Source organism: Myotis lucifugus, unplaced genomic scaffold (assembly GCF_000147115.1).
Source record: "Myotis lucifugus unplaced genomic scaffold, Myoluc2.0 scaffold_1, whole genome shotgun sequence".
Lineage (NCBI taxonomy): Eukaryota > Metazoa > Chordata > Mammalia > Chiroptera > Vespertilionidae > Myotis > Myotis lucifugus.
In genome coordinates this window covers 36315182-36336718 of record NW_005871049.1, presented here as the reverse complement: position 1 = coordinate 36336718, position 21537 = coordinate 36315182, and the positions used below count along the sequence as shown (strand labels likewise).

General features: G+C 36.2%; 1 protein-coding gene across 1 annotated transcript; it reads left to right on the top strand.

The window, feature by feature from the left end:
• Positions 1–4218: 4218 nt before the first annotated feature.
• On the top strand, positions 4219–19039 carry MTMR9 (myotubularin related protein 9). The gene is made up of 8 exons (XM_006081911.3): positions 4219–4340; positions 5478–5651; positions 7320–7537; positions 8587–8748; positions 11587–11728; positions 13052–13272; positions 14515–14666; positions 17541–19039. The coding sequence occupies exons 1-8, from the start codon at positions 4245–4247 to the stop codon at positions 17702–17704; spliced, it is 1329 nt and encodes a 442-aa protein (XP_006081973.1). The 5' UTR covers positions 4219–4244; the 3' UTR covers positions 17705–19039.
• The last annotated feature ends 2498 nt before the right edge of the window (positions 19040–21537 follow it).

The following is a 21537-nucleotide window of genomic DNA, read 5'->3' as shown; positions in this document are numbered from 1 at the left end:
ACGTATATGTATATGTATATGTATATGGTGAGACTTTAAAAAAAAGTTATTTCTTTTATAAAGGAAGTACTTATCACTGATGATTATTCTCTCTTGCTTGTTTTTAGTAAATCTGAATTTCCATATATCAGATTTGCTTAAGATAGGATGTGTTTGTTTTCTTTTCTTTTTTTTTTTTTTAAATATATTTTATTGATATTTTTACAGAGAGGAAGGGAGAGGGAGAGGGATAGCGAGTTAGAAACATCGATTCAGCTGCCTCTTGCACGCCCCCTACTGGGGATGTGCCCGCAACCCAGGTACATGCCCTTGACTGGAATCGAACCCGGGACCCTTGAGTCCGCAGGCCGACGCTCTATCCGCTGAGCCAAACCAGCTAGGGCGGATGTGTTTGTTTTCTATTTGTTTAAATAATATTGAATATCTGTTCAGATTATAAATAATAGAAATTTTACTTGGATAATTTAATATTTAAATTGAAGAGCTCACACTATATCCTTCCCCATTCTAACCAACTATATTGATATGCACTTAAATTTTAAATTGTCTTATTTTAAATCACTGCTGCTAAATTGTAGCAATTAACTTTATAATATTTTCTTGATAACTATAGAGACATGCTGATTTTTGTTCTGTCTTTAAGTGACTAATCTGAGCTTTGTGTCCGAAACAAATGTTATTGCTTTAACTATTACAAGGGGGCAGAAAGGCTTAAAAATCTGTAACTAGGATTTTGTTGTTTTAAACATGAAGAGAAAAATAAAGGAACAACTATTGTGGTACTGCAAAAATTGGTATGCAACATTTTTCTGAGTTTGCTAAATTTTATTTAAGGAAATGAGAAGATGAGCCAAACTGTCTTACATAGCTGTCATTTGGAAGTAACACAGTAATGTTGATTTGGCTGAATTCACTAACATGAGTAAGAAATGCCAATGGCTTCTAGGCTGTTAAATTGAAATACAGTCCTGTTATTTGAGCAGGAGAATGCTGCTGACCCACTGCAGTTAAGCATGTGGTTTTTGGGTTGTGTTTTTTTGTTTGTTTGTTTGTTTTTTCAGTTGTGGGGTTGGGTTTTCATTGACCTGTCTACATTTTTCTTATCCCTTTTCTAACCTGTAAGATAGCTGATTGGTGGGTATTAGTGAAGTGGCCCATGGTGAAGCATAGTGGTGAAGAAATAGGGCGAGGCTTATTATTCCTCTTTCTGATTGCATTTATTTAGCTAAGTAATGCTAACCAGTTTTTTAGTTAGCTGTAGATGTTACCGAATGCTCTGTAGAAAATGACTGATTATATGGAAGTCGTTATGGCTGAATAGAAGCCATACATTATGAGCCATTCTCATAATTTGATGTCAGATAGAGAATCACTTCTCATTCTTTTATACAGTTTAGTAAAATACACATAGTGGAACTTGGCCTCTAGCTTTTTACTGTCTTCCATCTCCTCCCCCAAAATATTTTGACATATTTGGGAGTAATAAGTGAAATTCTATATAGTATAGTTGAGCTATTATTTGTGATCACGAGTCCATATACTCAAATATATTCTGTTGTCACAAATAGAATCCCATTGGAAGGATAACTGGCAAATGCTCAGTTTTCTAAATTATAGCAGGAAGTCTGATGAAGCTGTTTTCTTTGTACTTTCAACTACTTTGGGGGTTGAAATGTTTTTAGTTCTTTCAGCATTAATATGTTTAAAGGAAAAGTCCTATCTCTAGTGACATAAAATATAATCACAAGTGCTTATTGCCTGCCAGAGTGGTGCTGTCTGACTTGCATTTAAAATAATGATTGTACCAGCCAGAATGGAAAACAATATGGAGGCTCCTCAAGAAATTAAAAATAGAACTATCATATGATCCAGCAGTTCCACTCCTGGGTATGTACCTAAGGAAACAAAATCATTATCTTGGAGAGATACCTGTACTCCCGTGTTCATAGCAGCATTATTCATAATAGCCAAGGTATGGAAACAACCTAAGTGTTGATGGATGGATGGATGGGTAAAGAAGAGAGAGAGAGAGAGAGAGAGAGAGAGAGAGAAGAGAATTAGAGAGAGTATTAGAGAGAGAGAGAGAGAGAGAATTAGAGAAATTATTCAGCCTAAAAAAAGAAAGTAATCCTGCCATTTGCGACAGCATGGATGAAACTGGAGGGTATTATGCTGAGTGAAATAAGCCAGACAGAGAAAGACAAGTACTGCATTGTATCACTTATATATGTGATCTTAAAAAGTAAAGCCAAAATCATAGAAATAGAGAATAGAAAGTGGTTTCAGCTATAAGATGAATAAAGCTTGTGGATCTAGTGTATAACATGGTGACTATTTTTCAAAACACTATATTGTTTGAATGAAATTTGCTGAAAGAGTCAAACTTAAATGTTCTCAAAAACAACAGCAAAAGGTGATGTGAGGTGATAGTGTGTCAACTCGGGGTGGGGGGGGGGAGGAATCCCTTCACTATGTGTATGTTTTATATAGTACACTTTAAATATTTTACGGTTTTATTTATCAATTGTATTTCAGTAAAGCTGAAATTTTTTCTAAATGTTGCAAAGAATATCTTAAAAATAAATGAATAAAATAATGTTTGAACTGACTAATAATAGCCCTGGCCTATATCAGATATGGATACTGGCTTTTCTGCTTCTGTTTAGTGTGACTGGCAGAAGTAGATAATGGATTAGTGAGCCATGCTTCTCCATAGTTTCTGTTTTATGAGCTTTGAAGGAAGGCTTCATGATTTATGGACAGAAAGAAGAATAACTTTGGATGGGGATGTTTTTGCTGAATGACATGTTCAGTCTATTTTTTTAATAAGTCGTGTGCCCATCCTTTTGTGTTTGGTCTTTCTATGACCTAGAAAGAGGTAGCTTCATTCTGAGAATTTTGGGGTATTAGCATGATGTTAGGCCCTCTAACCTCCAGGTGTGGGTCTCTATAATTACTGCAGTTTGAATTATGTTAATTGATTGTAGTGCTTTTTTGTTCCACCATAGAAATTGTTTCCATAATTACCCTCTCTGAAGGATGAAACTGCCACTCAGTGGAGGATGTTCTGTCTGTCCATTGCTTCTGTCCAGTCAAGCTTTCTGGGGTTGCCACCCAGAATTCAAGTGCTGCAGATGATTATAGGCTCATTGTGGGACCGTGGAGTTATTGTCCTGGCTTGAAAATGGGTTAGTGTAGCATAGAGATATGCTGATACCTGACCAAATGGCATATCACTGTAGGTAGGGGATGAACATTGATGGGGCATATGTGGAGTATATAATATGTGGACCATGTAATAGCTAAGATTATTTTGGAGTTTATTATGTGCCAGGCACTGCTCTAGGCCCACACACTCTCTCTCTGAATGCCTGGAACAGCCTTATGAGGTAGATACTGTTATTTCCCCAGTTTTACAGCTGAGGAAATTGAGGCATGGAGCAGTTACATAACTTAATTACTATTGCACTGGGGTTTGGAAATTGAGTCCAGCAGTCTGACTCCAGTCTGACTCTTTGGCTGCTAAGCTCTATCACCCTATTTTACAGTTATAACATGCTGATTTCATTTTATTTTTTATTTTTGTAAAAGATATTTTTATTTCAGAGAGGAAGGGAGAGGGAGAGAGATAGAAACTTCAATGATGAGAGAGAATCATTGATTGGCTGCCTCCTGTACGTCCCTCACTGGGGATGGAGCCCGCAACCTGACTGGGAATCGAACCGTGACCTCCTGGTTCATAGATCTATGCTCAACCACTGAAACATGCCCGCTGGGCACAGATGCTGATTTTAAATTATTTTAAAATGTTTATATAGTTGATAAACTAGATTTTGAGCCAAGGCTTTACTGACTACCAAAACCTGTTTGTTCTCTGATCCCCAAAAAGTATTTAAACTGTTTTATTAGGCTTTATTAAATGATGTCAAAGTTATCTCATTTTTCTTCTAGAATAGGCATGCACATTTTAAAATTCTGTTCATTCAGCAAATGCTAATTGAGTATATGTTATGTGTCAGATACCTTATTAGATTCCAGAAACACGGAAATTAGCTTCAGTAAGCTAAAATTGTATCTAGTGATAAATATAATGTTAGACAAATATGCCCATCATTAGTAGGTCATATTTGTTTAATACCAATTTGGCAGTCAGAAAGTGTTTCAAATTGTGGTATGTTCCTTTTTCCTTTCTTTATTTCCTTTTTACCCCCTAGGCATTATCTACCCTGGACTCCATCACTCTGATGTACCCTTTCTTTTACCGGCCCATGTTTGAAGTGATAGAAGATGGCTGGCATTCTTTCCTTCCTGAGCAAGAATTTGAGCTCTACTCTTCAGCTGTGAGTAACTTTTGAGAAAACTATGGATAATAGTTGAGAAATAACACAACACCTTACTTTACTTCCTTTTGATGAGTGATAAGGTACATTTGACTTACTCATGCCTTTTCTCATAACACTGAACTCAGCATCACACCTTGTCCTGGTTTCTCCTTTTTAATTTCTTTAAAAATATGTTTTTATTGATTTTTTTAGAGAGAGAGGAAGGGAGAGGGAAAGAGAAACATCTGTGAGAGAGAACCATCGATTGGCTGCCTCCTGCATGCCCCTACTGGGAATAGAGCCTACATGTGCCCTGACCAGGAATAGAACTTTTTGGTGCATGGGACAACACTCAACCAACTGAATAACACCAGCCAGAGCTTTCTTCTTTTTTATTTTTTAAATATATTTTTATTGATTTCAGAGAGGAAGGGAGAAGAAGAGAGAGATAGAAACATCAATGATGTGAGAGAATCATCGATTGGCTGCCTCCTGCATGCCCCCCACTGGGGATCGAGCCCACAACCCAGGCATGTGCCCTTGACTGGAATTGAAGTTGGGACCCTTCAGTCCATAGGCTGATGCTCTATCCACTGAGCCAAACCAGCTAGGGCTCTTCTTTTTTAAATAATAGAAAGGAACAAGGGATTTGAAGTAAGTAGTAGCTCTATTCTCTTCTGTTCTGGTTCAGCATTATATGAAGTATTACAGTCTTTCTGTTGCTATACTTTAAGAGGATGAATGAGATGATGTTGGCCCTGATAGTCATGGATATACTTAATATATTTAACTTGGAGAATAGAAGACGAAGGGAGAAACAACTGTCTCTCACACATTTGATGGGATGTCATGTAAGATAGGGAACTTGTACTGAAATCATGGTAAAAACCAATAGAGGAAGTTGTAGAGCAACAAATGTTGCTAAATATGAGGAAGAACTTTCTAGGAACTGGGGATACATAGCATTGCAGAAAGCTGACTAAAGAATGGAGCTTGTTTTCTCTGAAAGTATCTAAGTATTGATAGATATCCTTCTATTAAATTTCTGAGATGGCTTCTTCATTGTATGAAAATTGATCTCTAAGGTCCTTTAAATTTTTTCAGATTATTTTGTGACACTGAGATACTAGCTCTGAAATATTATGTGTTTTTCAGACCAGTGACTGGAGGTTAAGCTATGTCAATAAGGAATTTGCGGTCTGCCCCTCTTACCCGCCAATTGTCATAGTACCCAAATCCATTGATGATGAAGCTCTTCGGAAGGTGGCTACATTTCGACATGGAGGACGCTTCCCAGTACTCAGCTATTATCATAAAAAAAATGGAATGGTAAGTGTACAGTACTGCTGCTTAGTCTACTGAAAGACTTGGTTTGAGGATTTTTTCTTAGAAATGGTTCCCTTCTCGGTGTACCTGTCCATTGAAGTGGTTAGTCACTCCTGCTAGGACTTCCTTCATTTAAAATTCAGGGAATTGGGAGTAGAGTGTTTTCTGTGATCAGTTTATGACTTTGAATTCTTTCTGTGATGCTGCTCAACCTTAGGAAAGCCCAGCTAGGTTTATCCTCAGGACTCAATACAAAGGGAACTAATAATGTTCATATGCTATTTAAATTAATGTTCTCAGGCAGAAAAGTAAATTTCTCTGATCAGAATAATGGTAAGATACTGGTAAATTGAGCAGAAGTTTTTATTTTCAAAAGGGAGAAGAGTGGCACATGTCATTAGTCACAATAAGTAAACAGGGGCATCAGGAATTAAATAGGCAAGTGCTTGCGGTGTATTTGTTTCCTAGATATTTTCTAAATCTGTTTCTGTCCTCTACTTTCTCTCAGTCAATGAACTGCTTCATTTTGAGACCAATAGTAAATTGGTGGATAAATTATTACCACCTATTTTTCTTTTCCCCTGGTATTAAGTCAAACATGGATATTTAGGATAAAAAGATTTCTAAAAATCTACTATTTTTGCATCAGGCCATCAATTCTGCTTGCTTAATAGTATATCTGTTTTTACTAGGGTTCATTACAAAGTATTTTAATAATTGATGTTAAATATATTGAGTATCCATTTACATGGTGAGTGCCATCTGAGAGTTAGCTATTGTCATCCTGTGAATGACCTTTCTTGATCATGTTAAATTTCAGGGTTGTTAAGATAACAATGTATACAATGGGGTGAAGTTGAAGTAACTCTAAGCCATTCACCAGGAAGATATCAGTGTAACAGTTATTGATTTCTTGAGAAAAGTTTCAAAAGCAAACCTTCAAAATATATAGTTCATAATATTTGGAGACAAGTGGTTAAGTCCTGGAATCCTGAAAAGGATGGAAGAGGGCCACTGGAGGATAAGTAATACCAAGCAGCTTTCAAGATATTGAGATGATTCCCAAAACAAGAATAATGAGTAAACTTTTTTTATTTTGCCATTGGTGCCTTTTTCTTTATAATTCTTGCCAACCCTAAGTTTAGGTAGTTGAAGCAAAAGTTTACTGGTGCATAGGCCATTATTATTATCTTCATTACAGGGCTAGATCAACTGGATAATTACTCACTGACTAAATGTATTATAATAGCTCATCTTTAAAAGTAACTAAAATATTATGTGAAAGTATTTTGAGATAGTGGGAAGAAAAATCATTTGAAAGTGCAAGGTTTATTTTTGTTTTACAGTTATTAACTTTGTCAATAAATAGAAATGTATCTTTGTTTTGGGATCAGATCCATCCCACTTGTTTTTGAAGTACTCTTAATCTAGCTAATTTACTTCTGTTTTCAAAAACTTTAAATGCAGCTACTATTAAGTTTTTTGTGTTTGAGAGAGAAAGAGAGAGAAATAACATTGACTTCTTGTCTGCTTATTTATGCATTCATTGGTTGATTCTTGTATGTGCCCTGACTGGGGATAGAACCTATGACCTTGTTGTAGCAGGATGATGCTCTAACCAACTTAGCTACCCAGCTAGGGCTTAAGTTTTAAATTTTATTGTGATTCTAGGTAATTATGCGAAGTGGTCAGCCACTGACTGGCACAAATGGGAGACGGTGCAAAGAAGATGAGAAGCTGATCAATGCTACTCTCAGAGCAGGAAAGCGTGGCTACATCATTGATACTCGATCTCTAAATGTAGCTCAGCAAGCTAGAGCCAAAGGAGGCGGCTTTGAGCAAGAAGCTCATTATCCCCAGTGGAGGCGGATTCATAAGTCCATTGAGAGGTAAAAGATTCTGGAGACAGTGATGGGCTCTTATTTGAAGCTAACTAGAGTGGGTGAACCTTTAGCTGTTCAAAAATCACAAGTTTTCAAATGAATCTAAACATTAACTTAGAGTCCAAAATTGGCTATCCTGTCGTCGTGTTTTGTAAGATGAACAGAAAACTTACCTTGGATGCTCACAGGTGAGTTTTAGTCAGATAGCACTGTTTCTTCAAGTCAGCTCTGAAATTTCATCCCCACAAGGTCTGCTCCTCTACTTATAGATCAGTGGTCACCTAACTTATCCAGATAGGCTATGGATAACTATATTTTCCTAGTCAAAGACTTTAGACATTTAATTTCCCCCATACCCACCTATTTTCACACCGTTTCCTCTACCTCTCTTGTTTATGCTTGCAATTAGTGGTTTATAGTAGGTACTTTGGGTAGGTGGGTGGGAGTCGGAGCTGGCTTTGGGCACCCCTGCTGATAGTACCAGCTAGACCAGCCGTGGGCAAACTACGGCCCGCGGGCCGGATGCGGCCTGTTTGAAATGAATAAAACTAAAAAAAAAAAAGACCGTACCCTTTTATGTAATGATGTTTACTTTGAATTTACATTAGTTCACACAAACACTCCATCCATGCTTTTGTTCCGGCCCTCCGGTCCAGTTTAAGAACCCATTGTGGCCCTCGAGTCAAAAAGTTTGCCCACCCCTGAGCTAGACCCTCTGTAGTAGGATTGCAGATGTCAGTGGTGCTATCTCTGACCTGTCTCAAAATGCAGTGCTCTGGCTCTCTCCCCAATCAGATAATTCAGCTCTTCAACTGGTATTTAATCTATTCAGATGAGGAACAATTACCTTGACAGACATTTTAAGCATCTTTGCAATCATGTTGAAATATTAACTTTTCATTATTTAATCCTTAGGTTATTGTATAGCAAGGTAAATATTTTATAGTATTTTGAGCTACTTTTGCTCTTGGATTGATTGGAGGCTGAGTTTTGGTTTGGTTTCTTCCTTCATTGTTTTTGTTTTGTTTTGTTTTTCTTTTCCTCATATTTGAAAGGTATCACATTCTTCAGGAGAGCTTAGTCAAACTTGTGGAAGCTTGTAATGACCAAACACATAACATGGACCGATGGCTTAGTAAATTGGAGTCTTCCAACTGGCTGACTCACATCAAAGAGATTCTGACAACTGCCTGTCTAGTGGCTCAGTGTATCGACAGGTAAAGTACATTTCAGTGCTCCAGAATGGGACATGCACTGCTAACTAGACTTTGCTTTTATCCAGACATATGTTTATATATTAACATATGCCTCGGAGATATTGTGGGTTTGGTTCCAGACCACTGCAATAAATCGAATACTATCTCAATAAAGCAAGTCACACGAATTTTTGGTGTCCCAATGCATTTAAAAGTTATGTTTAACTATACTGTAGTCTTTTAAGTGTGTAATAGCATTCTTTAAAAAAAAAAGTGTCTACCTTAATTAGAAAATACTTTATTCTAAAAAAACTAACCATCATCTGAGACTTCAGGGAGTTGTGATCTTTATGCTGGTAGAGGGTCTTACCTTCAATTTGTAAAAAATGCAATATCTGCAAAGTGCAATAAAGTGAAGCTCAATAAAGTTTGGGCCTATTCTATATCTTATGTTCAGATCATTTTATAAATTACTATAAGATAGTCAATGGCATTCAGTTATCGATGATGTATGTGCATAGAGTTTGTCATTGATAATTAATGTTTGTTGAATGAATTGTGAACCATGTACATATATGTCTTTGATGACACAAGTTTTTTTAAGTACCAAAGACCTAATTTTTTTCTATACAGTCCTTAAATTACTAATCAACCAATTTTCCTTTTCTGATACTGTGAGAAGTTTTTCTATGTCTTCTCTGAGGGCCAAGCTTGCCTTCTTACAATGAAAGGAAGCATATGATTTTGTTACACAGTAAAATAATCCTTTCTAATCTCAGATATCTTATTACAAACTACTCGATGTGTGCAGTTATATCAGGATCTCAAAGTTGAGAAAACCTGATGGTAGTGATGTGAAGTATATGAAGTGATTTTAGTTTATTCACTCAGTTGAAGGTTGCTAATCCTTGAGACTTGAGGCAGAAGACTTGAACAGAGGCAGAAGGATGGTATAAGTTGTGGCAGAAGCTTAGCATGCCCTTTTTAAGAAGGGGATTCCCACTGAAACAATAGGTAGGTATAAGTATTGCCACCACATAGTTGGATGGCACTTTTCTTTGAGAATCTAATTTGTTTTATTGATGCTTCCAAATTAGGGAATGATATATGTAATTTTTTATGGTTAGTGAGAAATTGATCATAGAATGGATTGCTTAAAATCACGTGGTAAGTTAGTGACAGAACCAAGAATGGGCTTGTAGTCAGGATTCCCAGGCTGTCACTGTTCTTTTATTTTAGACGAAGCTCATTTATCTAATAAAATATGGGAAGTGAATAATACAGAATGATGAGGTGCTACTATTAAGGGTTTTGTTTCTTTTTAGTCTAAGTTTAAAAGATTTCCCCTTACATGATAAATACAGAGGCTCCTGTTTTCTTATGAAACACGAATTGTAATAGACACTTATCACCATGTTGTCCAAGTTTTCAGCCATAATAATGAGACGATGCAGGTCTAGGTGCAGAGCAATATTTGTTATCTCCACCTTTGTTTAGTTTGAGCTGCTGCCTTAAACAAACAAGAACCTCCACACTCCTAGGAAAGTTGAAGATTTTGGTTATTTTGCAATGTTTTGTTTCCCTTTTCTGATATATATTAGCTTGTTACTTGTACCTACATAAAAATCTGCCCTTATATTTAATTACTAAAAATGTAAAAATTGACCTTAAGTTAAATAAATTAAATTCAGAATATACCACAGATAACAAGATATATATTGAGTATATATCAGAAGCCTTAAAATATTTGCTCATATCTTTTTCAGGCTACTCATTAGATTAATGCTACAAATGAGTTGTTAGCCTAGCCATAAGTGAACATCAGGGAGCTTATTTTCAAATTAACTCAATTCAGCAAAAGGCAAAAAGCTAAGTGCATTATCTGCCGTGTAACAAAAATTGGCAGTAACCTTAATATCCAATCATAGGATTAAATAAATTATAGTTGTTCACTTAATACAATATTTAATAACCATTAATACAATACTTCTAAAGATGGCATAGATGCATGGAAAAATGTTTATAATAAAAGTGAAAATCATAATAAATTACTTTTCCTTGCAGCTATACAAAGTATATATGTACATGGGAAGACAATTAACAGTAATAATCAAACATGAAACTTTTATGAGAAAGTGGTGAATTTCTTTTCTTTTTTTGCCTAAAATTTTCTTCACTGTCATTTCAATATAAGACATAGAAGAAGGAGAGGGGAGATGTAGTTAATTTAGTTTTTGATGCTTTGTCCCACACTCTTTAGAATATTGAGGTCCCAGAGACGACCTAAGTGTCGTGGTATCATTGCCACTTCCTTTCTAGATTGATTGACAGTTTTATTTTTTTAAATGTTTTATTATTGTTTCTTCCTGTTTCATGCTTCTCAAAGTATAGTTCAAGACTTGTTTCCCATTATAATTGATGAAGGCGTCCTTACAGTCAGCTAGCTGATAGTGAGAAGGCAGAATCAAGGTCAGAGAGATACAGAAAAATAATTTTAAGTATGTTTCTAGGTTCAATGAGAAAAGCCTTTAATCAACTATTAAAGCAGAAGAGGTAAGTGCCTACTGTGTGTGTTAAGGACTGCTTTTGTTTTTTTAAAGATAGAAAACTTTTAGCTAAAAAAATTCTGTAAAATTTGTTATAGCTTGAAAGGGTTCTTGCCATGTGAAATTTGGGACTCATACTATAGTTTTACTTTTTTTCCCCAGGAAGCTCTCTTCAATATGCCTTATTTAGACTAACCCTATGGGACAGTGCGGAATACATAATAAGACTTTGTACTCAGTAAATGTTTATTATTAGCAGACTTGATTGACCATGTTGGGAGTATCCCATTTGTACTCTGAATTTTCCTATCAGGGAAGGAGCATCCATATTGATTCATGGAACAGAAGGCACTGATTCCACACTTCAGGTGACCTCCCTGGCCCAGATCATCTTGGAACCAAGAAGCAGGACCATCCGTGGTTTTGAGGCCCTGATAGAAAGAGAGTGGCTGCAGGTGAGAAAAGCTGTTTTGTGTGCAGTGGAACAGCTGATAATTGATGTCGTGATCCTGGTTTGTAGAAGCGGATATAATGTATGACATTTTGATGGTTAGGGCCATTTTCTTTGTGTCTTGTTTCCTGAACTAGACCAAAACAAAGTGACTTCTTTGAGGTCAGGGACCTTGCCCAGTTCATCTGTTTATCCTTAGTACAAAGCACTGCTGTCACATAAGGCTGTGGATGAAAACTGAAATAAAGGCCTCATAAACAGGAGGAAATCCTCCAAGGCAGAGGTTAATTCGTGAATGTACATACACTATGTAACGTAGTAAACAATTGTAACTAAAAATATATGTTTAAATATATCTTGGAATGGAAGTATCTCTGGAGAAAATAATTTCTGGCCTTTCTAGTTACAATTTGGATTTATTATGCGTTAATGCTGTTACATGTACTCTGTCTACCCTGCCTGACAACTGACTATCTCTGTTTAACTCAGACCATCTTAAATATTTGGTAGAAATCTATTGGACTACATTCCTTATGTTACAGAGCAAATAAACAAATGAGTATGATATACTATATATTGGCATTTTAATGAGCATAAAATCCCATTAGCTACTGGAAAATGGTCATGGCATTATCTTAGTCACACATAAGGATCCAAAGATAAGAAATTCCTAGAAGGGTGTGATTTGGGATAAGGGTGATACTCAGGTTCTGGGTTGGCCAGAGCCAGTGATTCTTGAATTTCCTTTGGTCAGTAGATACCAGACTCTTCTAGTTCTTTGGGGGAAAAGAGGGACATTAAGGAGGGCTTTATCTCTAATATAAAGATATTCATAAAGATCTCTTCATGACAATAACTTTTTTTCCATATGTAGCTAACGACAATATCAGGAGTGACTTATAGAGTCTGTCTACAGAGCCCCATATTTATCTCCATTTAGTGGTGTGGCTTATGTAGTTTACAATAGTCTGCAATGCTTTGGATAGATAGAAGGTGTTAACTGCCCTTTGTTTTGTACCTGAAAAGGTTATGTTCTTTGACTATGTTCCAAATTACACAGACAAAAAATTTATAAATTTATCATTACTGAAGTTCATTATTCCATTTGGCATTCCAAGGACAGTTTGGGTTCTTATGGTTAAGTAGTTGAAAATTGTTTTAAACCAAGAAATCATTAATCTAAATAGCAGTCACCAAAACTATATGATGTTCCATTTAATAGGAGTTGCATTGCACCTGTGTGAAATAATTTTAATAGAATGTGGACTCTCACTAGGGCCTGACTGTCTTTTCCCTCTTTCCTTATCATTTCCCTCTTTTCTTATAGGCTGGTCACCCGTTCCAACAGCGCTGTGCACAGTCGGCCTATTGTAATAGTAAGCAGAAATGGGAGTCGCCTGTATTTCTTCTCTTCTTGGATTGCGTGTGGCAGATACTTCGTCAGTTCCCTTGTTCTTTTGAATTTAATGAGAATTTTCTCATCATGCTCTTTGAGCACGCTTATGCCTCACAATTTGGAACGTTTCTGGGCAACAATGAAAGTGAAAGGTGGGTACACTGCTCACATGGGGGCCATTTCATTTTATGTTGTTTTGGCCACTCCCTAAAAGAGTTGTTTCTGCATTAATGTTATTTATAAGATGGTAGAGATTACAGTTAGTATAAATTATGCGAAGTGTATGTATTCTTATTATGAGCCTATCCTACGACTTTGTTTCGTTAGATTAAAATTAGTCCATATACTGATTAAAAAGCTTTGAATAAATTGGGTAACTATTTTAAATTATAATTTCTTCACATAGAATTATAGTATTTTACTTCTGCAAGAAGCCTTAACATATAACTGCACTCTCCATCCGGTTTTATAGATTTAGGAAGGTAATGTGCACATTAGTTAAATGACTTGTCCAGGGACACATAGCCAGCTGGTCAGTAAAAGTCGGGCTAGAGTACAGGTCTTCCTATTCCTGCTCTAGCCTTTCTCTGTTAAACCAGTGGGTGTAACTTTAATTCGGCATTTAAATAATGTGTTTGACTATGGATTCTTTTTGGTGTTGTACCTATTAATATCTCTCAGACATACATTCAATATAGGGTTCACAAATAGATATTATCTCACATTCTGATTCCCCTTTAATAGAGGAGGATTCTGAAGCTGTGTGGGGTGGGCTTAGCCTGAAAAAGTTCAGTGATTGGCTAGTCATGGGTTTGGGGTCAGGGGGCTGGAGGGAGCAGTGGTGCAATGGTTCCTTATCCTCATCATGCCTGGTTCTTGGGGACGTAGTACGGGACTTGCTGTCCTAGCAATTAAATGCTAGTATTACATGGGGTCTGTGACTATGTGGATTATTACTAGCATAATTTCTAAAATGTGCCCATTTATTTTTCATCCCTAGCAATTTATTCTGCGATAAAGAGCATTACAGAATTTCAGGATTATTGTGAAGACTGTTCATTGTAAATGAATAGAGATTAAATCTATATTTATATCAAGATACATATTTATTTTTAATCTATTTAGATGTTTTGAGTTAAAATACAATTCCAGATACAATGTTCTGTATGACATGACCAGATACTGGTTTTTTCCTTCTTCTGGTTTTGTTGTTATTGAGAGTTACAGTGCTGAATTTTCTGACAGATATTTTTATTTTACAACATTTTATTCCGCTACTAAAAATCTTACATTCTACCTTCTAATATACAGAAAAGAAATTGTCCTATTAGGAGAAGCATTTTATAGTTGTTATAAATTAACTGCTCTAATGGCAATTTTTTTTTCTTGATCAGATGTAAGTTGAAGCTACAGCAGAAAACGATGTCTCTGTGGTCTTGGGTCAATCGGCCCAGTGAACTGAGTAAATTCACCAATCCTCTCTTTGAAGCCAACAACCTTGTCATCTGGCCTTCGGTTGCTCCACAGAGTCTTCAGCTCTGGGAGGGTAAGCCATGCATCCTTTGCAAACTTTCTATCATTAGTCAAGGATGAGCTTTTAGCTGCCTGTGAGGACATGCTGTTGTTGATATTTGAAGATGGTAAGGTGGACCTCACTCTCAGTCCTGTGTGTATTTTTTTCTCAATATTTTTTGAAGAGCCTTCATACTGTTTTCCATAATGGTTATACCTTTTTAAAATCCCTCCAACAGTGCACAGGGGTTTCAATTTTTTCACATCCTTGCCAAGAGTTGTTACTTTCCTTTTGGGTTCCACACCCCACACCCTCACGCCCCAGTAGAATCCATCCTAATGGAAATGAGGGAAAGTAACTTTTTGTATAAGAAAAGTTGGTAGACAGTTAGGACAGGAATAAATTGTAAGCTCCTAGGAGATGGTTTCTGTTTCCTTTATTAAGCAGTCATTAGGGTAGGCTCTTCTGTTAAATGCTACTGAAGAGGGAATGAGCTAGCCATTCTAGTTAGGGTTTACACTGTACACATACCAGTGCCATCCATCAATGCATTGCTCTTGTGGAACAATAATCCGTGCTTAATTTTCAAATCTATTCTAAAGGAGGTGTTTCACCTACATTAATTTTTCAGACTCCTAAAGCTTATCTTCTTAAATACCAAAGCCTGTTGTTGTTTTTTTAATAGCCAAAATTTATCTAAAATATATTAGCCATTCGCCCTAACTTGTTTGACTCAGTGGATAGAGCATCGGCCTGCGGACTAAAGGGTCCCAGGTTGGATTCCGGTCAAGGGCATGTACCTGGGTTGCGGGCACATCCCCAGTACGGGGTGTGCAGGAGGCAGCTGATCGATGTTTCTCTCTCATCGATGTTTCTAACTCTATCCCTCTCCCTTCCTCCCTGTAAAAAATCAATAAAATATATTTTAAAATATATATATTAGCCATTCATTAAAGAAAGACTGAAATATACCATTTAATTTATTTTTAATCATTTTTTGAAGGTTATCTTTATTCATCTTTGTAGTAAAACAGCATCAGGCATATACACAAGGATGGCAGCTGTTTGGTAAATTGAACTGAATTTTCATAAATGTTAGTTGTTCTACCGTGTTCTGATATGCTCTCAAGGACAATTCATGTGTGGAGAGCGGTTTGCCCTCTATATGTGTCAAAGATTGCTTGGCTCTCTCAGCTTGAGATCAAGTCTGTTTCTGTTACTTCTCTGGACGTCTGTCTCACATCTTGGTTGTTCTTTAGCACATCTTCAAGAGCTGCCTTCTTCCTCCTCAGTTTGTGCTTCTAATCTTATCTGTCGGGGTGTCTCCTCGTCAGAATTGTGGGGAAATGGCCTCAGAATGTCTCGGGGTTCTCTAAGTCTGAGCGTTAGTGCTTTGAGAACTTGAGGCTGCTCAGAACTTCTCTTTGCTTACTCTCCTGATTGTTGTAGGTGGTCACCGGTGCAGGATAAGTGATCTCTCCAATGGGAGATTTCAGCTGTACTTCTTGTTTAAGACGTCTGGGACAGTTTACCTAAAGCCACTGTCATGCTTAATAACTGAAATGAGAGACTAGCTTACTTGGGAGAAAAACCAAATTTGGGAGTTGGATGACCTAAACTAGTTTTTCTGTGTTACATAAAATCTTCTCATAGTAGGTATATGGAGTGTATAATGAGACTGCTCTTATTATCTCTCTCTGCTGTTTACATTTACATCATAGTTAACCATTAATATTAAGTAATTCTTGTATTGAAGAACAGGATTTTAAAAATAGGCTCATATATGTGGAAAAATCAATGCAGGTCAGTCAATCTTTAAGCTATGTTTCTACCTTTCTGATAGAGAGTAGCGTTTGGACATATATAGAAAGACTCTTGCCTGGCCAGTATGGCTCAGTGGTTGAGCATCAACCCATGAACCAGGAGATCACAGATCAATTTCTGATCAGGGCACATGCCCAGGTTGTGGGCTCAATCCCCAGTAGGGGGCATGCAGGAGGCAGTTAATCAATGATTCTCTCTCATCATTGATGCTTGTATCCCTCTCTCCCTCTCCCTTCCTGAAAATAATAAAAACATTTTTTTTTTAAAAAAGAAAGACTCTTTAGGGCCCATGGCAGTTTGGAGTTTCGTTTATGGAGTATATTTTAATGAACCATAAAACATTTGTAAACCTGTCAGCCACTGCCGTGTTGCCAACTTGGAAAGTTTTTGTTCGTCCTTACTTTGATATCTTTAAGCCACTAATTTGAGATGATATAGTTAACATAGGTCTATGTAGAGGAGAGAAATGTCTCCTTTAGTCAACAATAAAATGATAATTTTTATTTGGGGAAAGAATCAATTGCCTGCATAATTGAAAGCCTGCCTGTTTAGTAACAGAAAGAGAGAGAGAGAGAGAGAGAGAGAGAGAGAGAGAGAGAGAGAGAGAGAGATATGAAATTTAGAATTTAAATAACAAATTTGTGTGGTTCTGCTTTTACTGTAACTTACATTTCCAGCAAAAGTGATTTCACACATGTAGAAGGTCTCACAGGTCTGAATAAAGTTCTGTAATTGTGGGGGGAAAGATTTCCGTTATGAAAATGGAAAGTTTATGCCATTTTAAATTATCAGCTTGTTTTCCTGAATATATTAGAGAACAGTACTTTGATCTATTTCATAATTTTGGGGGGGGGGGTGAAAAATTGAGCATGTACGTAGAAATAGTGATTTCTTGAATACTCTATTCAATTGTTATTTTAGCAGCTTGAGTTCCTGTGTATTTTAGAGTATAATAAAACATAGATGTGAACTGTGAAAAAAAGAAAAAAATTAATACATGGAATTATATATTATCCACACCTTTAGTGTTAATCCATTGTATGTATCTTTCTCCCTTCTGTTTTCCTTTCCTGGACTCCATAGGTATTTTCCTGCGTTGGAACAGATCCTCCAAGTATTTGGATGAAGCATATGAAGAAATGGTTAACATCATTGAATATAATAAGGAATTACAAGCAAAAGTAAATCTCCTTAGGAGGCAGTTGGCAGAACTGGAGACTAAGGATGGGATGCAGGAGAGTCCCTGAAAGGTGTCCCCACACCTGTGTAAAACCTTCCCACACCCGTATCCCACCTTTCTCTCCTTTTGATCTTTAGCTCACTTTTACATAGTAGCCTTGAACTTAAGGCTTTAGATATGAGAACCCTCTAATCTAATGGATTTCTCAATACTTTATGAATGCAATTTACTATAATTACACATGTTTCATGTGGCCTCTTAGGCCTTTTTACTTTGGGAGCAGGAAGGAGGTGCTAGTTATTTTATTTTATTTTATGCTAACCAGGTGACCTATGTAATACCATTAGTGTTATGCACCATTTCATCATAAGCTTTCTGTGTCTACTTTCCAAACAGTGCTTCAGACCAGTCGAGGTTATGACTAATCTCTTTAGGGGATATGTTAATTTAAAAAAAAGATTAGACGCTTAAACATTTTGAAAATATAAATATTTTTCAAAACTGAAATGGTAGATAAACCAAGAATGTTATGTTTAACATGCCATTTCCAATACCTTTGCCATTCTCTTTAAAATAGTTTTGGAATAACAAAGATGAACTCAGTCTCACTCTGGTTTGTCAGGAGAGGAAATTCTGAATATTTATTCAAGGTAAATTATTTTTACAAGGGCAACAGGTATAGTCCTCTGCTATTTACCTTAAGAAGTAAATTTAACAGTAGACAGTAAAAGTATGTGCAATATAGAAATAAAGTAGGAATTTGTTACTGATATGGTATTGTTACTGTTGAATTGGTTTTTCAGGTTTTTATCATACATATTAAATATGTATCAGATGCTGGATGTAACATTGAACCATCATTTATAATAGATGTTAATTTGTTATACTTAAGCTACAAATATGGTTTCCTTAAACCAGAGATACACTGCCCTTGTCTGACATTCTCATTGTACTGGTTTATGTATATATGTGTATGTTTTATTTGTTTTGTTTTATTTTTAAGTATTCTAAGTGTTTACGAATACTAAAATTACAACTTTCATGGTGGTGTGAGCCTTTGAAAATGTATCTGGGCTCTGCTGATTTGTCCATTATATGTTAGGCAAATGTAATTTAAGTGGAGGTGAAAGATTATGAACATGATGCAGCTATGTTTTAAACTTCAGATTGAAATGTTTCAATGTTATAGGAAAAGTGATGACTATACTTATGCTGTGCTAGTTCATGCCCGAAACTCAAAGTTTGCAATTCAGTGCTTTCCATGTACGTTTCTGTTTTGTGGAATTGCCCATTTTAACAAATACTGTCAATTCCCGTTATTCTTTAAAAAGATAGTTGAAAAATAATCATTAATACCATTTCTACCCCATCTACATATAACCATTTCAGTGTAAAACATACCAAGTCTGAACCCTGCTTTAGAGCTATGTATTGAGCTAAAAATACAATTTTTATAAATTGACTCTATCAGAATCTCTGGCCACATTCAGAAGCTTTAGAAAGTGACAAATTCTTTGTATCCCCAGTTGCCCAAGTTTTATCTTTTTTCTGTCTCCTCAGACTTGCAGCAAAAGGCTGGACAACAATTCATAGTCAGAACTCTCTTTTGGTAAATGTGCCTGCCTTCTATCAACTCCGTTTTGTTCTCGACTTATTTTCTTGGCTATAGTTGTGAATCTCGGGCATTAAAGCCCTCACCAAAAGGCTAAGGCAAGGAACAAAGGAGGTGTACTATCCTGTTATATATACCTCTGTATTGTGTGAAATGTCTATCTTTTTTAAAAGAGGAAACACCCTAGCTTTTTTATGGCCCCTCAAAATTGCTTGCTGCTTTATTCAGGCAGCTGAATTTTTTGTTTTCTCCTAATTTTGTCCCAAGACTACATATGAAGAAAGTGCCACTTCTCTGTTAATGGACCCATAGGAAAACCTAGACATTTCTCTTTTTTTAGTAATTTTTTAAAAAGTGGCCCCCCCACTAGTGTTATTGATTGGCCATAGGGCTTCTATGGGTTTTAACTTTTAGATGGAGTTTTTATTAGGTTTGGTCATGGAGAAGTGTATGTCATTAATTTATACCCACCTTCCTGATGCACATTTTATGTGTGAGCCAGAGTACAATAGCATAGTGTTTTAATTTCGTTTTATTTCTTTTATTGAGACAGCAGTCTTAAGCTGTTGGGACAAGTTTGCATTTCAGTATTAATTTATAATTAGAGACTAGAGACCCGGTGCATGGATTAATGCACAGGTGGGGTCCCTTGCTGGCCTGCGGGATTGGTCCAAAACCGGCTCTCCAATATCTCCGAGGGTCCCGGATTGCGAGAGGGCAGTTCTTGAGTGATGCGCCCAGGATCGGTCTCCCTCCTCTCTGGTTCCAGGTGTGTCACCCAAGAACTGCAGCTGCCAAGTCACCGCAGCTCAGCAGCTCCTGTGTTGAGCGTCTGCCCCCTAGTGGTCATTGCGGTCATAGCTACTGGTCGGACAGTCGAACGTTAAGACGGTCGCTTAGGCTTTTGTATATATAGACTGTCCAAATCACAGTTCTGATTATAGCTTGTAAAAACAAGCTATAATCTTATAGCTTGTAAAAACAAGCTTGGTGTAAAGGAGTGCACTTTCAAAGGAGTCATCTAATTATGTGAATATTAAGGTTTTCCCAAACTCAAGAATTCTGTCAAAAACAAGTGCATTAAAAATATAGCAAAGAGGGTTGTTAGTAATACTATTAAGTTACCCATCCGTTGGATAAGAAGAATACCATACAATAGATATACTTTTGAGAAGATACTTGTAAAACATTATGTATGGACAATTGTCTTTGACAAATGTGGCTTTAAAATCTTTAATGAAGAGAATGATGGCAGAAATAGTGAGCAAGCAAATTGGCCCATACGAGCCAATAAAAATAAGTGAGATAAATGAGTTCTTATATATTAGGCATCTTCCGTATTCATTTGTAGTGAAGGCTGCTGGTTTACATTTTTGGGATGCAAAAAGTACTCCCCACAAAGATCTTAAAAAATACAAAGGATTGCTATCATTCCTGTCAGCATACAAAGATCTTTATATTTAAATTAATTATTTTTTTAAATCAGAAAAACATGGTTGATAATATAAAAATGCTGAAACTTTCACTGATTAGACTTTTGGGCAATTAATTGGTCAAAATTTTTCATTTTGATTTTATTTAATGGGAAGAAAACAAGCAGAAATTAAAATCTGACAGGTTTAAACAACTTATAAATGTGTTTAATTTCTAAGACAAATTAAGCCATTGAAACAAGATTTTAAAGTGATTTTCAGGGAAGTTTTAGAAGACAGTAAACAGTCATTTCAGATTCCATTGGGGAACTTAAAAAACTTTTCTTTGACTCTGAACGCTGATTTAAGAGGTGATGTGTCATTGCTTTTCATTGTAAAGGATGAAATTTAGTGAGATTATAGCCTTTGATTCAGTTAGTATTTATATGAAATAAAAAATCAATATCATGGAAAAGATTTAACCAGTGATTGTCTCCTGAAGTGAAAACTAGGGACATTTTGCTGCATTTTAAAAATCTGCTTAAGGATATGTCTTGTAGTTAATCTGGTTTCAGGATTAGCTATTTTAATTGTCAGTATTAACTGGGTTATCAGGTTCACTTATTGTAAGATCTTAACCTGAGACAAAAGTTTTGGTATTTATCCATATCCAGATTTAATGGGTGAAAAGTGTATGAGGGTATTATGAGCACTCTTTATCAGAAAGTTATTTCTTGGACCAAAACTGAGCAATTTTTTAATAGTTGATCCTCTGTTCTGGCAGCTATGAAATTTATCAGAAAATGAAGTCATTCAGTACATCTGATCCGGGTTTATGTTATACCTCAAGGCAATATAGATGAGTTATTTATTATT

What these genes read in the sequence shown, in the direction of transcription:
- MTMR9 (XM_006081911.3), top strand. Translation starts at nt 4,245, where the DNA reads ATGTACCCTTTCTTTTACCGGCCCATGTTTGAAGTGATAGAAGATGGC. An exon ending in TTGAGCTCTACTCTTCAGCT is followed by an intron (nt 4,341 to 5,477) that starts GTGAGTAACTTT and finishes TGTGTTTTTCAG; the next exon opens with ACCAGTGACTGGAGGTTAAG. An exon ending in ATTCATAAGTCCATTGAGAG is followed by an intron (nt 7,538 to 8,586) that starts GTAAAAGATTCT and finishes CATATTTGAAAG; the next exon opens with GTATCACATTCTTCAGGAGA.